The sequence below is a fragment of the Carcharhinus amblyrhynchos genome, unplaced genomic scaffold (genome assembly GCF_965287045.1).
Source record: "Carcharhinus amblyrhynchos unplaced genomic scaffold, sCarAmb.v2.hapA scaffold_409, whole genome shotgun sequence".
NCBI classification, from domain to species: domain Eukaryota; kingdom Metazoa; phylum Chordata; class Chondrichthyes; order Carcharhiniformes; family Carcharhinidae; genus Carcharhinus; species Carcharhinus amblyrhynchos.
The window spans coordinates 38,863-54,007 of NW_027650149.1; the positions used below are offsets into that span (position 1 = coordinate 38,863).

At 53.2% G+C, this 15,145-nt stretch overlaps 1 protein-coding gene across 1 annotated transcript in view; it reads left to right on the forward strand.

Annotated features, from left to right (window-relative positions):
* Positions 1–15,145, forward strand: part of LOC145339340 (nck-associated protein 1-like) — an 89,993-nt gene that overhangs the window by 38,513 nt on the left and 36,335 nt on the right. Inside the window, exons 11-14 of the mRNA XM_080183769.1 lie at positions 5,993–6,138; positions 10,051–10,183; positions 11,459–11,578; positions 13,185–13,324. Of these exons, the coding sequence (XP_080039895.1) occupies positions 5,993–6,138; positions 10,051–10,183; positions 11,459–11,578; positions 13,185–13,324 (539 nt within the window). The remainder of the gene's footprint in view (positions 1–5,992; positions 6,139–10,050; positions 10,184–11,458; positions 11,579–13,184; positions 13,325–15,145) is intronic.

Genomic DNA, 15,145 nt, shown 5'->3' on the forward strand with positions numbered 1-15,145 from the left:
CCAAAGATGTGTAGGTTAGGGTGGATTGGCCATGCTAAATTGTCCCTTAGTGTCCAAAGATGTGTAGGTTAGGGTGGATTGGCCATGCTAAATTGCCCCTTAGTGTCCAAAGATGTGTAGGTTAGGGTGGATGTGCAGGGTTAAGGAGCCAGGGAGGGATGGATTGTCTGTGAAAAATACTCTTTCAGAGAGTAGTTGCTGCTGACCTGTTGGGCTGAATGGCCTCTTTCTGCACTGCAGGGATCCTATGGATCAGCAGACCCTCTGACAGTGCAGCGCTCCCTCAGCACTGACCCTCTGACAATGTGGCACTCCCTCAGTACTGACCCTCTGACAGTGCGGCACTCCCTCAGTACTGACCCTCTGACAGTGCGGCACTCCCTCAGTACTGACCCTCTGACAGTGCGGCACTCCCTCAGCACTGACCCTCTGACAGTGCGGCACTCCCTCAGCACCGACCCTCTGACAGTGCGGCACTCCCTCAGTACTGACCCTCTGACAGTGCGGCACTCTCTCAGCACTGACCCTCTGACAGTGCGGCGCTCCCTCAGCACTGACCCTCTGACAGTGCGGCGCTCCCTCAGCACTGACCCTCTGACAGTGCGGCGCTCTCTCAGCACTGACCCTCTGACAGTGCGGCACTCCCTCAGCACTGACCCTCTGACAGTGCGGCACTCCCTCAGCACTGACCCTCTGACAGTGCGGCGCTCCCTCAGCACTGACCCTCTGACAGTGCGGCACTCCCTCAGCACTGACCCTCTGACAGTGCGGCACTCCCTCAGCACTGACCCTCTGACAGTGCGGCGCTCCCTCAGCACTGACCCTCTGACAGTGCGGCGCTCCCTCAGCACTGACCCTCTGACAGTGCGGCACTCCCTCAGCACTGACCCTCTGACAGTGCGGCACTCCCTCAGCACTGACCCTCTGACAGTGCGGCACTCCCTCAGCACTGACCCTCTGACTGTGATGAAGTCTTTGAGATTTTTCCTTGGAATCTCAATGTTCAGTTGGATGTTCAGAGGCAGCGCAGAGAGGTGGTGACAAGGGGAGATGGAGTAAATGTGGTCACTTCGATACGATGGTGGGCAAGGGAGGAATGGAGTTCAGAGAGATAGGATGGAGAGCAGGAGGCGAGGGAGTGTGAGGAAACAGATGAGGGAGTGTGGAGGGAAGGGTGGTGTGTGGCATTGGGTAAGTGCAGTGAAGCAGTGTAATAGTGTCACCCATTCTGTGAACTGGGGATGCAGTGTGAGGGAGTGAGTAAGGGAGCGCGAGAGAGAGAGAGTGAGGGAGCGCGAGAGAGAGAGAGAGTGAGGGAGCGCGAGAGAGAGAGAGAGTGAGGGAGCGCGAGAGAGAGAGAGAGTGAGGGAGCGCGAGAGAGAGAGAGAGTGAGGGAGCGCGAGAGAGAGAGAGAGTGAGGGAGCGCGAGAGAGAGAGAGAGTGAGGGAGCGCGAGAGAGAGAGAGAGTGAGGGAGGGAGCGCAAGAGAGAGAGAGAGTGAGTGAGGGAGTGCGAGAGAGAGAGTGAGTGAGGGAGCGCGAGAGAGAGAGTGAGTGAGGGAGCGCGAGAGAGAGAGTGAGTGAGGGAGTGCGAGAGAGAGTGAGTGAGTGAGGGAGCGCGAGAGAGGGAGTGAGTGAGGGAGCGCGAGAGGGAGTGAGTGAGGGAGCGCGAGAGAGAGAGAGAGTGTGTGAGGGAGCGCGAGAGAGAGAGAGTGTGTGAGGGAGCGCGAGAGAGAGAGAGTGAGTGAGGGAGCGCGAGAGAGAGAGAGTGAGTGAGGGAGCGCGAGAGAGAGAGAGTGAGTGAGGGAGCGCGAGAGAGAGAGAGTGATGTGAGGGAGAGCGAGAGAGAGAGAGTGAGTGAGGGAGCGCGAGAGAGAGACCGAGGAGTGAGGGAGCGCGAGAGAGAGAGAGAGTGAGTGAGGGAGCGCGAGAGAGAGAGAGAGAGTGAGGGAGCGCGAGAGAGAGAGAGAGTGAGGGAGCGCGAGAGAGAGAGAGAGTGAGGGAGCGCGAGAGAGAGAGAGAGTGAGGGAGGGAGCGCGAGAGAGAGAGAGTGAGGGAGCGCGAGAGAGAGAGAGAGTGAGGGAGCGCGAGAGAGAGAGAGAGTGAGGGAGCGCGAGAGAGAGAGAGAGTGAGGGAGCGCGAGAGAGAGAGAGAGTGAGGGAGCGCGAGAGAGAGAGAGAGTGAGGGAGCGCGAGAGAGAGAGAGAGTGAGGGAGGGAGCGCGGAGAGAGAGAGAGTGAGTGAGGGAGTGCGAGAGAGAGAGTGAGTGAGGGAGCGCGAGAGGAGTGAGTGAGTGAGGGAGTGCGAGAGAGAGTGAGTGAGTGAGGGAGCGCGAGAGAGGGAGTGAGTGAGGGAGCGCGAGAGGGAGTGAGTGAGGGAGCGCGAGAGGAGAGAGAGAGTGTGTGAGGGAGCGCGAGAGAGAGAGAGTGTGTGAGGGAGCGCGAGAGAGAGAGAGTGTGTGAGGGAGCGCGAGAGAGAGAGTGAGTGAGGGAGCGCGAGAGAGAGTGAGTGAGTGAGGGAGCGCGAGAGAGGGAGTGAGTGAGGGAGCGCGAGAGGGAGTGAGTGAGGAGCGCGAGAGAGAGAGAGTGAGTGAGGGAGCGCGAGAGAGAGAGAGTGAGTGAGGGAGCGCGAGAGAGAGAGAGTGAGTGAGGGAGCGCGAGAGAGAGAGTGAGTGAGGGAGCGCGAGAGAGAGTGAGTGAGGGAGCGCGAGAGAGAGTGAGTGAGGGAGCGCGAGAGAGAGTGAGTGAGGGAGCGCGAGAGAGAGAGAGTGAGTGAGGGAGCGCGAGAGGGAGGGAGTGAGTGAGGGAGCGCGAGAGGGAGGGAGTGAGTGAGGGAGCGCGAGAGGGAGGGAGTGAGTGAGGGAGCGCGAGAGGGAGGGAGTGAGTGAGGGAGCGCGAGAGGGAGGGAGTGAGTGAGGGAGCGCGAGAGGGAGGGAGTGAGTGAGGGAGCGCGAGAGGGAGGGAGTGAGTGAGGGAGCGCGAGAGAGAGAGAGTGAGTGAGGGAGCGCGAGAGAGAGAGAGTGAGTGAGGGAGCGCGAGAGAGAGAGAGTGAGTGAGGGAGCGAGAGAGAGAGTGAGTGAGTGAGGGAGCGCGGGAGAGAGTGAGTGAGGGAGCGCGGGAGAGAGTGAGTGAGGGAGCGCGGGAGAGAGTGAGTGAGGGAGCGCGGGAGAGAGTGAGTGAGGGAGCGCGGGAGAGAGTGAGTGAGGGAGCGCGGGAGAGAGTGAGTGAGGGAGCGCGGGAGAGAGTGAGTGAGGGAGCGCGGGAGAGAGTGAGTGAGGGAGCGCGGGAGAGAGTGAGTGAGGGAGCGCGGGAGAGAGTGAGTGAGGGAGCGCGGGAGAGAGTGAGTGAGGGAGCGCGGGAGAGAGTGAGTGAGGGAGCGCGGGAGAGAGTGAGTGAGGGAGCGCGGGAGAGAGTGAGTGAGGGAGCGCGGGAGAGAGTGAGTGAGGGAGCGCGGGAGAGAGTGAGTGAGTGAGGGAGCGCGAGAGAGAGAGAGTGAGTGAGGGAGCGCGAGAGAGAGAGAGTGAGGGAGCGCGAGAGGGAGGAGTGAGTGAGGGAGCGCGAGAGGGAGAGAGGGAGTGAGTGAGGGAGCGCGAGAGGGAGGGAGTGAGTGAGGGAGCGCGAGAGGGAGGGAGTGAGGGAGGGAGAGTGAGTGAGTGAGGGAGCGCGAGAGAGAGAGAGTGAGTGAGGGAGCGAGAGAGAGAGAGAGTGAGTGAGGGAGCGCGAGAGAGAGAGAGTGAGTGAGGGAGCGCGAGAGAGAGAGTGAGTGAGGGAGCGCGAGAGAGAGAGTGAGTGAGGGAGCGCGAGAGAGAGTGAGTGAGGGAGCGCGAGAGAGAGTGAGTGAGGGAGCGCGAGAGAGAGTGAGTGAGGGAGCGCGAGAGAGAGTGAGTGAGTGAGGGAGCGCGAGAGGGAGGGAGTGAGTGAGGGAGCGCGAGAGGGAGGGAGTGAGTGAGGGAGCGCGAGAGGGAGGGAGTGAGTGAGGAGCGCGAGAGGGAGGGAGTGAGTGAGGGAGCGCGAGAGGGAGGGAGTGAGTGAGGGAGGGAGAGAGAGTGAGTGAGGGAGCGCGAGAGAGAGAGAGTGAGTGAGGGAGCGCGAGAGAGAGAGAGTGAGTGAGGGAGCGCGAGAGAGAGAGAGTGAGTGAGGGAGCGCGAGAGAGAGAGAGTGAGTGAGGGAGCGCGAGAGAGAGAGAGTGAGTGAGGGAGCGAGAGAGAGAGTGAGTGAGTGAGGGAGCGCGGGAGAGAGTGAGTGAGGGAGCGCGGGAGAGAGTGAGTGAGGGAGCGCGGGAGAGAGTGAGTGAGGGAGCGCGGGAGAGAGTGAGTGAGGGAGCGCGAGAGAGAGAGTGAGTGAGGGAGCGCGAGGGGAGAGAGAGTGAGTGAGGGAGCGCGAGAGAGAGAGAGTGAGTGAGGGAGCGCGAGAGGGAGGGAGTGAGTGAGGGAGCGCGAGAGGGAGGGAGGGAGTGAGTGAGGGAGCGCGAGAGGGAGGGAGTGAGTGAGGGAGCGCGAGAGGGAGGGAGTGAGTGAGGGAGGGAGAGAGAGAGAGAGTGAGTGAGGGAGCGCGAGAGAGAGAGAGTGAGTGAGGGAGCGCGCGAGAGAGAGAGAGAGTGAGTGAGGGAGCGCGAGAGAGAGAGAGAGTGAGTGAGGGAGCGAGAGAGAGAGTGAGTGAGGGAGCGCGCGAGAGAGAGTGAGTGAGGGAGCGCGCGAGAGAGAGTGAGTGAGGGAGCGAGAGAGAGAGTGAGTGAGGGAGCGCGCGAGAGGAGTGAGGGAGGGAGAGAGAGAGAGTGAGGGAGCGCGAGAGAGAGAGAGTGAGTGAGGGAGCGAAGAGAGAGTGAGTGAGGGAGCGAGAGAGAGAGTGAGTGAGGGAGCGAGAGACAGAGTGAGTGAGGGAGCGAGAGAGAGAGTGAGGGAGGGAGAGAGAGAGAGTGAGGGAGGGAGAGAGAGAGAGTGAGGGAGCGCGAGAGAGAGAGAGTGAGTGAGGGAGCGCGAGAGAGAGAGAGTGAGTGAGGGAGCGCGAGAGAGAGAGAGTGAGTGAGGGAGCGAGAGAGAGAGAGAGAGAGTGAGGGAGGGAGCGCGAGAGAGAGAGAGTGAGTGAGTGAGGGAGCGCGAGAGAGAGAGTGAGTGAGTGAGGGAGCGCGAGAGAGAGAGAGAGAGTGAGTGAGGGAGCGCGAGAGAGAGAGAGTGAGTGAGGGAGCGCGAGAGAGAGAGAGTGAGGGAGCGCGAGAGAGAGAGAGTGAGTGAGGGAGCGTGAGAGAGTGAGAGAGTGAGTGAGGGAGCGCGAGAGAGAGAGAGTGAGGGAGGGAGCGCGAGAGAGAGAGAGTGAGTGAGTGAGGGAGCGCGAGAGAGAGAGTGAGTGAGTGAGGGAGCGCGAGAGAGAGAGAGAGTGAGTGAGGGAGCGCGAGAGAGAGAGAGTGAGTGAGGGAGCGCGAGAGAGAGAGAGTGAGTGAGGGAGCGAGAGAGAGAGAGTGAGTGAGGGAGCGCGAGAGAGAGAGAGAGCGAGCGAGGGAGCGCGCGAGAGAGAGAGAGAGAGAGAGCGAGGGAGCGCGAGAGAGAGAGAGAGTGAGTGAGGGAGCGCGAGAGAGAGAGAGAGAGAGCGAGGGAGCGCGAGAGAGAGAGAGAGAGCGAGGGAGCGCGAGAGAGAGAGAGAGAGTGAGTGAGGGAGCGCGAGAGAGAGAGAGAGTGAGTGAGGGAGCGCGAGAGAGAGAGTGAGTGAGGGAGCGCGAGAGAGAGAGAGAGTGAGCGAGGGAGCGCGAGAGAGAGAGAGAGAGAGCGAGGGAGCGCGAGAGAGAGAGAGAGAGAGCGAGGGAGCGCGAGAGAGAGAGAGAGAGAGCGAGGGAGCGCGAGAGAGAGAGAGAGAGAGCGAGGGAGCGCGAGAGAGAGAGAGAGAGTGAGTGAGGGAGCGCGAGAGAGAGAGAGTGAGTGAGGGAGAGAGAGAGAGTGAGTGAGGGAGCGCGAGGATGTATGCTGACAATTGGGAGGTGTGCCTTTATCTGCTTGCCTCTTTAGGCTTATACCAGTGTGGCGAAGACCCCCTTGATCCTGAAGGAGAATCAGAAACTGGCAATGCTGATGAACACCACTGTTTTTCATACCCGGATGCTGGACAGTGTGGAAGGGCTGTTAGCGGAGACAGCCAACCTCACTCCATTCTGGTTAGTACAGGACTGACACCCACACAGAGTGCCTTCCATCGAGCCAGTAACCCCCCCACCCTAATCCCCCCAGCGCTCCATGTCCGATTGGCTATCACTGGCAAAGTTCTGCCCTCAGAATACTGGAAGATGTGACTATTTCCTGGGCTGATGTTTTCTGAGGAGAGATTGAGGTTACGTGGATTGGCAATTGTCCCTTAGTATCCCAAGATGTGTAGGTTAGGGAGGATTGGCCATGCTAAATTGTCCCTTAGTGTCCAAAGATGTGTAGGTTAGGGTGGATTGGCCATGCTAAATTGTCCCTTAGTGTCCAAAGATGTGTAGGTTAGGGTGGATTGGCCATGCTAAATTGTCCCTTAGTGTCCAAAGATGTGTAGGTTAGGGTGGATTGGCCATGCTAAATTGTCCCTTAGTGTCCAAAGATGTGTAGGTTAGGTGGTTTGGCCATGCTAAATTGCCCCTTAGTGTCCAAAGATGTGTAGGTTAGGGTGGATTGGCCATGCTAAATTGTCCCTTAGTGTCCAAAGATGTGTAGGTTAGGTGGATTGGCCATGCTAAATTGTCCCCTTAGTGTCCAAAGATGTGTAGGTTAGGTGGTTTGGCCATGCTAAATTGCCCCTTAGTGTCCAAAGATGTGTAGGTTAGGGTGGATTGGCCATGCTAAATTGTCCCTTAGTGTCCAAAGATGTGTAGGTTAGGGGGATTGGCCATGCTAAATTGTCCCTTAGTGTCCAAAGATGTGTAGGTTAGGGTGGATTGGCCATGCTAAATTGTCCCTTAGTGTCCAAAGATGTGTAGGTTAGGGGGATTGGCCATGCTAAATTGTCCCTTAGTGTCCAAAGATGTGTAGGTTAGGGTGGATTGGCCATGCTAAATTGTCCCTTAGTGTCCAAAGATGTGTAGGTTAGGGTGGATTGGCCATGCTAAATTGTCCCTTAGTGTCCAAAGATGTGTAGGTTAGGGTGGATTGGCCATGCTAAATTGTCCCTTAGTGTCCAAAGATGTGTAGGTTAGGGTGGATTGGCCATGCTAAATTGTCCCTTAGTGTCCAAAGATGTGTAGGTTAGGTGGTTTGGCCATGCTAAATTGCCCCTTAGTGTCCAAAGATGTGTAGGTTAGGGTGGATTGGCCATGCTAAATTGTCCCTTAGTGTCCAAAGATGTGTAGGTTAGGTGGATTGGCCATGCTAAATTGTCCCTTAGTGTCCAAAGATGTGTAGGTTAGGTGGTTTGGCCATGCTAAATTGCCCCTTAGTGTCCAAAGATGTGTAGGTTAGGGTGGATTGGCCATGCTAAATTGTCCCTTAGTGTCCAAAGATGTGTAGGTTAGGGGGATTGGCCATGCTAAATTGTCCCTTAGTGTCCAAAGATGTGTAGGTTAGGGTGGATTGGCCATGCTAAATTGTCCCTTAGTGTCCAAAGATGTGTAGGTTAGGGGGATTGGCCATGCTAAATTGTCCCTTAGTGTCCAAAGATGTCTAGGTTAGGGGGGATTGGCCGTGCTAAATTGTCCCTTAGTGTCCAAAGATGTCTAGGTTAGGGGGGATTGGCCGTGCTAAATTGTCCCTTAGTGTCCAAAGATGTGTAGGTTAGGGTGGATTGGCCATGCTAAATTGCCCCTTAGTGTCCAAAGATGTGTAGGTAGGGTGGATTGGCCATGCTAAATGTGCCAGGTCTCAGGGGTAGGACAGTGGGGTGGTACTGGGCCAGATGCTGTTTCAGAGTCGGTGCTAACCGGATGGACTGAATGGCCTCTTTCTGCTCTATAGGGATTCACTGGTTCCAAGGGCTCGTTTGGCACTCTGCTCCTGCTTTCCTGAAGCTGAACCCCACGACCACTCCCCGCCTTTTCCTAAGCTGCTTTGAAAAGTTCGCCAAAACCCTTTGAAAACTCGTCTGCCCTCCGCACACTGGGCACCATTTTCCAAGTGTCGCATTTCCGGCGTAGTTAGACTCTCGGCGGGGATGGTGAGAGGCTGGTTAATATATTGGAACTTCCCACTTTCCAACCTCGCTGGGAAATGTTCCCGTGACGAGAAACGGACGTTCTCCCCACGAACGGGGAATAGTTGACTTGGACTCACCATTGAGGCCCCCCAGGGAGGCTGAGGGCAAGGGGAGACGCCCCTTGGGCAGTGCCAGGCTGGCACTTGTGCTATGATCTTGGGCAAGTATCGGGGTGTGGGGCCAATGGGGGTGGAGCCTGTGGGGTAGTGCCAGTAGGGATTGGGCGAGGGTCAATGGGGATGTGGCCAATTTGGGGTTGGGCCAATGAAGGGTGGGGCTTGTGGGGGGCAGTGCTGGGGGTGGGACATGTGGGGGGTTGGGGAGGGGACCCGCTGCGCCTCTGCACGTGAGTGGTGGGGACGGGGAGGTCCACAACTGGTGGTGGGAGGGAAGGAGGCGGGTCCACAATTGCGGGGAGGAGGGTGGTGGGTCTGTTTGGTCTGGGCAGCAGGGTGGGGATTGGTGGGTGCTGGAGGGGTGGGTGGGAGCTACTTCAGGCTGCCTGCAGCAGCAGGGGCCTGACAGCTCTATCTTTGTCTGGCAGACCACTGCCAGTGCGCGTGTGCAGAATTCGAGGTCTGCACATGCATAGTACCTCCCTCTGCCGGCTTTCAGGTGCATTATGCCCCGCCCAGAGGCTTCTGCAGCAAGCCAGCAGGCTCACTCAAAGTGGGGAGCGGGTGCGGTGCTGAGAACACGCCCAAACAACAGATCTGAAACTCCCAGTTTCGCGCCCACCCTGCACTTAGAACAAATCGAGAAAAATTCTGCCCACTATCTCCTTTGCCCATGGTGGAATTGATGTGAAGGGATTTGAGAATGTGTCTCTGCGCATGGCAGAGGATAATCCTTGTTGTCTGAAGTGACAAGGGGCCCAGGATTCTGGATATTCCCTGTTGTGGACTTTGACGTCAGCCTTTGAATTGATCACAACTTCAGGTGGCCAGGCCAAGTCACAGAGATCTCTCAAACAGCTATTTTGATCAGGCTATGACGAGGACTCTGAAAAATCATAGCTCGGTGCTGATAACTAACCAGAGGCCAGAATTTACGAATACCTAAGGAGTTATCGTTTCAAATTCTATTACAAGTAATTAGCATGTACCAATCAAGGTATAGCCTATCCACTCACAGTTATTGATTAAGGTTACATCATGTATAAGCTACAGATATTAAAACCAATTCTAATCACCTCACGCTTGCTAAATTATAATAGCCAATAGATAGAGATAACTTCTGTACCAATCAAGGTATAGGAATTATCTCTATCCCCTCACAGTTATTGATTAAGGTTACATCATGCATAAGGTACAGATATTAAAACCAATTATAATCACCTCACACTTGCTTAATTATAATAGCCATTGGATAAAGATAACTTCTATACCAATAAAGGTATTGAAATCATCTCTATCCCCTCAGTTATTGATTAAGGTTACATCATGCATAAGCTACAAATATTAAAACCGATTATAATCACCTCACGCTTGCTTAATTATAATAGCCAATAGATAGAGATAATTCCTATACCTTGATTGGTATAGAAGTTATCTCTATCCCATCACAGTTATTGATTAAGGTTACATCATGCATAAGGTACAGATATTAAAACCAATCACAATCGCCTCACCCCTTGCTTGATTATAATATCCAGTCAGCGTGAAGACTTAATGATGTTCGCTGGCCCAATCGATCACTGTTACAAGTTTCTGGTCTCAGATGTCTGAGTTGATGAGCTCTCTCAGACGAAGGGCCTTGATGCTGTCCTGTGAAAACTTTACAAAGGGCCTTGTTCTTCTCAGAGCAGCTTTGTAACTTGGTGGGACGGTTTCCACTTTCAATCCCCGATTCCTCCTCGGGCCAGTCGCGTTTGGCGCTCTCTGACACTCTCTTCTCTTTCTGGCAGTTTCTACCCGCGTTTGTTTGAGAGGATGTTTTTACTGTGCAGCGAGGAATCCACGCAGCTACCCTACCTGATCGCTTTCCCAATGACCTGTGCACACTTCTCGAGCTGTATCCACGACATGTGTCCTGAGGAGGTGGGTACCTGCAGATCTTTTGCTCTCTGTCTTTCTGCGACTTCTCCACTTCTTTTATGGATATGGGTCTTGCTGGCTGGATTAGAATTTATTGCCCAACCCTAACTGCCCTTGAACTGAGGCGCTTGGCCATTTCAGGGGGGCAATTAAGTGTCCACCACACTGCTGTGGGTCTGGAGTCACGTGTAGGTCAGACCAGGTAAGTTGGGGCTTCCAAAATTCACAGTCTACAATTCTTACTGGGAGACAGTAGCCTGGCAGCAATGTCACCGGGCTCGTAATCCAGAGACCCAGGATAGCGGTTCAAATCCCACCACGGCAACTGGTGGGATTTAAATTCAGTTAATAAATTCTGGAATTGCCAAACAAAACCGCGTGATGTTGATATCGATTGTTGCGAAAACTCATCAACGGCACTAATGTGGCACAGTGGGTTAGCACTGCCGTCTCATAGCACTAGGGAGCCGGGTTCAATCCCGGCTCGGGTCACTGCCTGTGCGGAGTTTGCACATTCTCCCCGTGTCTGCGTGGGTCCCCTCCAGGTGGGGGAGCAAACTCGATGGGCTGAGTGGCCTAATTCTGCTCCTCTGTCTTGTGGTTGGGCTGCACTTAGAGTGTTCAATTCTGGTCGTCACATTACAGGAAGGCTTTGGAGAGAAGGGGTTTACCAGGGTGGATTAGAGGGTCTGAGCTATAAGGAGAGGCTGGACAAACTAGGGTGGTTTTCTGTGAGGCTGAAGGGGAGACCTGATCGAAGTCTATAAAATTCTGAGGGTCGACAGTCGGAATCTTTTTTCCCAGAGCTGAAACGTCTAATACTCGGGGGCACGCACTCAAGGTGAGAGGGGGGAGGTTCAAAGGAGATGTGAGGGGTAAGTTTTTTTACACAGAGAGTGATGGGTGTTTGGAATGTGCTGCTGGGGTGATGGGGGCAGATACAATAGGGGTGTTTCAGGGGTGTTTAGATAATCTCATTAACCTGCGAGGAATAGACGGACATGGAGCAAGGGCGGGGAGAAAGGATTAGTTTAATTTGGCGTTGTGTACAGCACAACATTGTGGGCCGAAGGGCCTGTTCCTGTGCAGTATTGCCCTATGTCCTATGTTATGGGCACACACCAGGCAGCAGAACCATACAAAGAGGGATTGAGTGGACTGTAATCGGTCGTGGGCACCTCCTGTCACTGTGGTGTGTAAGACAGCAGCTGGAGAGGAGATGTGGCTGCCTTTCCTGGCATGCAGCATCTGATCGGAGTGTTGGATCTTTCTGTGCAGTATCCTGTCCTCCAGAAACGCAGCACTGGGTTATGCAACAACTTTCTGGATGAAATCACCAGACAAGCGAGCAACTGTATGATCGAACTCTGCTACGAGCAACGTAACCTCAGTGAGAAGGTGAGTGAGAGCTAGATTTATTATTGTCACATGTATTGGGAGACAGTGAAAAGTATTGTTTCTTGTGCACTATACAGACAAAGCATACTGTTCATAGAGTACATAGGGGAGAAGGAAAGGAGAGAGTGCAGAATATAGTGTTACAGTCACAGATAGGGTGTAGAGAAAGATCAACTTAATATTTGATTTATTATTGTCACATGTATCGGGATACAGTGAAAAGTATTGTTTCTTGTGCACTATACAGACAAAGCATACTGTTCATAGAGTACACAGGGGAGAAGGAAAGGAGAGGGTGCAGAATGTAGTGTTACAGTTACAGATAGGGTGTAGAGAAAGATCAGCTTAATATTTGATTTATTATTGTCACATGTATTGGGATACAGTGAAAAGTATTGTTTCTTGCGCACTATACAGACAAAGCATACCATTCATAGAGTACATAGGGGAGAAGGAAAGGAGAGGGTGCAGAATGTAGTGTTACAGTCACAGATAGGGTGTAGAGAAAGATCAACTTAATATTTGATTTGATTTATTATTGTCACATGTATTGGGATACAGTGAAAAGTATTGTTTCTTGCACACTATACAGACAAAGCATACTGTTCATAGAGTACACGGGAGAAGGAAAGGAGAGGGTGCAGAATGTAGTGTTACAGTCATAGCTAGGGTGTAGAAAAAGATCAGCTTAATATTTGATTTGATTTATTATTGTCACATGTATTGGGATACAGTGAAAAGTATTGTTTCTTGCGTGCTATACAGACAAAGCATACCATTCATAGAGTACAGAGGGAAGGAGGAAAGGAGAGAGTGCAGAATATAGTGTTACAGTCACAGGGTGCAGAGAAAGATCAGCTTAGTATTTGATTTATTATTGTCACATGTATTGGGATACAGTGAAAAGTATTGTTTCTTGTGCACTATACAGACAAAGCATACCATTCATAGAGTACAGAGGGAAGGAGGAAAGGAGAGGGTGCAGAATGTAGTGTTACAGTTACAGATAGGGTGTAGAGAAAGATCAACTTAATATTTGATTTATTATTGTCACATGTATTGGGATACAGTGAAAAGTATTGTTTCTTGTGCACTATACAGACAAAGCATACCATTCATAGAGTACAGAGGGAAGGAGGAAAGGAGAGGGTGCAGAATGTAGTGTTACAGTTACAGATAGGGTGCAGAGAAAGATCAGCTTAATATTTGATTTGATTTATTATTGTCACATGTATTGGGATACAGTGAAAAGTATTGTTTCTTGCACGCTATACAGACAAAGCATACCATTCATAGAGAAGGAAAGGGGAGGGTGCAGAATGTAGTGTTACCGTTATAACCAGGGTGTAGAGAAAGATCAACTCAATGCGAGGTAGGTCCATTCAAAAGTCTGACAGCAGCAGGGAAGAAGCTGTTCCTGAGTCGGTCGGTACGGGACCTCAGACTTTTGTATCTTTTTCCCCGTTGGAAGGATGTTGACTTTGAGGGGGAGGGGGGTGAGGGGGGTGGGGCGGCAGGGTGGGGGGACCTTGTCAGCGCGGAGATGAAAGCCCTGCGGCGTGATACTGGCTCTCACACACCCATACGTGGGTTTGTTTGTGTGCAGCTGCTGCCCAAGTACACGGCCCAGACCATCAGCAAAGCTGTCAAAAAGAAACGTAAAAAACCCGTCAGCAAGAAATCGGAGCCCAGCCAGGAGAAGCCGGGTACGGAGAGCCAGCGCAAGGACAGAGTCATCGACACCAGGTAGGTGAACGAGAACCAGACGGCCCAGAAGAGGCTCGCACCCACACAGTGGAAACACCTACTCTCCCATCGAATCCCAGTTCCCAGCGCCTGGCCCTGAATGTGCCAAGTGCTCACCCGGGTACTTTTTAAAGGATGTGAGGCCCCCCCCCCCCAGGCAGCACATTTCCAGACCCTCATCACCCTCTGGGGGGAAAAAAGCTTTCCCTCAAACCCCTCCTAACCCCCTCACTTTGAACCTGTGTCCCCCTTGTAACTGACCCTAAGGGGAACCACTGCTCCCTATCCACTCTGTCCCTTTACACCTCGATCGGGTCACCTTCTCTGCTCCAGAGAAAACAACCCAATCCTTATCCAACCTCTCTACATAACCTAAACGCTCCATCCCAACCGTACAGGGCACTGGTGAGGCCGCAGCTGGAGTACTGTGTGCAGTTTTGGTCGCCGCACTAACGCAAGGATATTTTGGCCTTGGAGGGAGTGCAGAGGAGGTTTACTAGGCTGATGCCGGAGTTGAGGGGGTTGGACTATGAAGAGAAACTAAATAAACTGGGTCTGTACTCGTTGGAGGTTAGAAGAATGAGGGGGGATCTTATAGAGACATATAAGATAATGAAGGGGATGGATAGGGTAGAGGTGGAGAGATTCTTCCCGCTTAGAAAGGACAGTAGGACTAGGGGGCACAGCCTCAAGATAAAGGGGGGTGCGGTTTAGAACGGAGTTGAGGAGGAACTTCTTCACTCAAAGGGTGGTGAATCTCTGGAATTCTCTGCCCGTTGAAGTGGTGGAGGCTACCTAAGAACATAAGAACATAAGAAATAGGAGCAGGAGTAGGCCATCTAGCCCTTCGAGCCTGCCCCGCCATTCAATAAGATCATGGCTGATCTGTTGTGTCTCAGTTCCACATTCCCGCCCTCTCCCCATAACCCTTAATCCCCTCGCTTATCAAAAACCCATCAACCCGCTTCTTAAAAATATTTAGCGAGGCAGCCTCCACCACTTCAACGGGCAGAGAATTCCAGAGATTCACCACCCTTTGAGTGAAGAAGTTCCTCCTCAACTCTGTTCTAAACCGCCCCCCCTTTATCTTGAGGCTGTGCCCCCTAGTCCTACTGTCCTTTCTGAGCGGGAAGAGTCTCTCCACCTCTATCCTATCCATCCCATTCATCATCTTATACGTCTCAATGAGATCTCCCCTCATTCTTCTAAACTCTAACGAGTACAAGCCTAGTTTATTCAGCCTCTCCTCATAGTTCAACCCCCTCAACTCCGGTATCAGCCTAGTAAACCTCCTCTGCACTCCCTCCAAGGCCAAAATATCCTTGCGTAAGTACGGTGCCCAAAACTGCACACAGTACTCCAGCTGTGGCCTCACCAATGCCCTATACAGCTGCAGCAAGACCTCCCTACTTTTATATTCAATCCCCCTCGCTATGAAGGCCAGCATCCCATTCGCCTTCCTGACCACCTGCTGCACCTGCAAGCTGGGTTTTTGCGACTCATGCACAAGGACCCCGAGGTCCCTCTGCACCGTCGCCTGCTGCAGTTTTTCGCCCCATAAGTAATAATCCTTCCTACCATTATTCCTACCAAAGTGGACCACCTCGCACTTGCCAACATTAAATTCCATTTGCCATTTCCTGGCCCATTCGCCCAGCCTATCTAGATCCTTCTGCAGACTCTCCACACCCTCTGTGCAATTTGCCGTTCCCCCAATCTTGGTGTCATCAGCAAATTTCGACACCCTGCACTCGGTTCCCTCCTCCAGATCATCTATATAAATGGTAAATATTGAAGTCACGGGTAGATAGGTTTCTGATA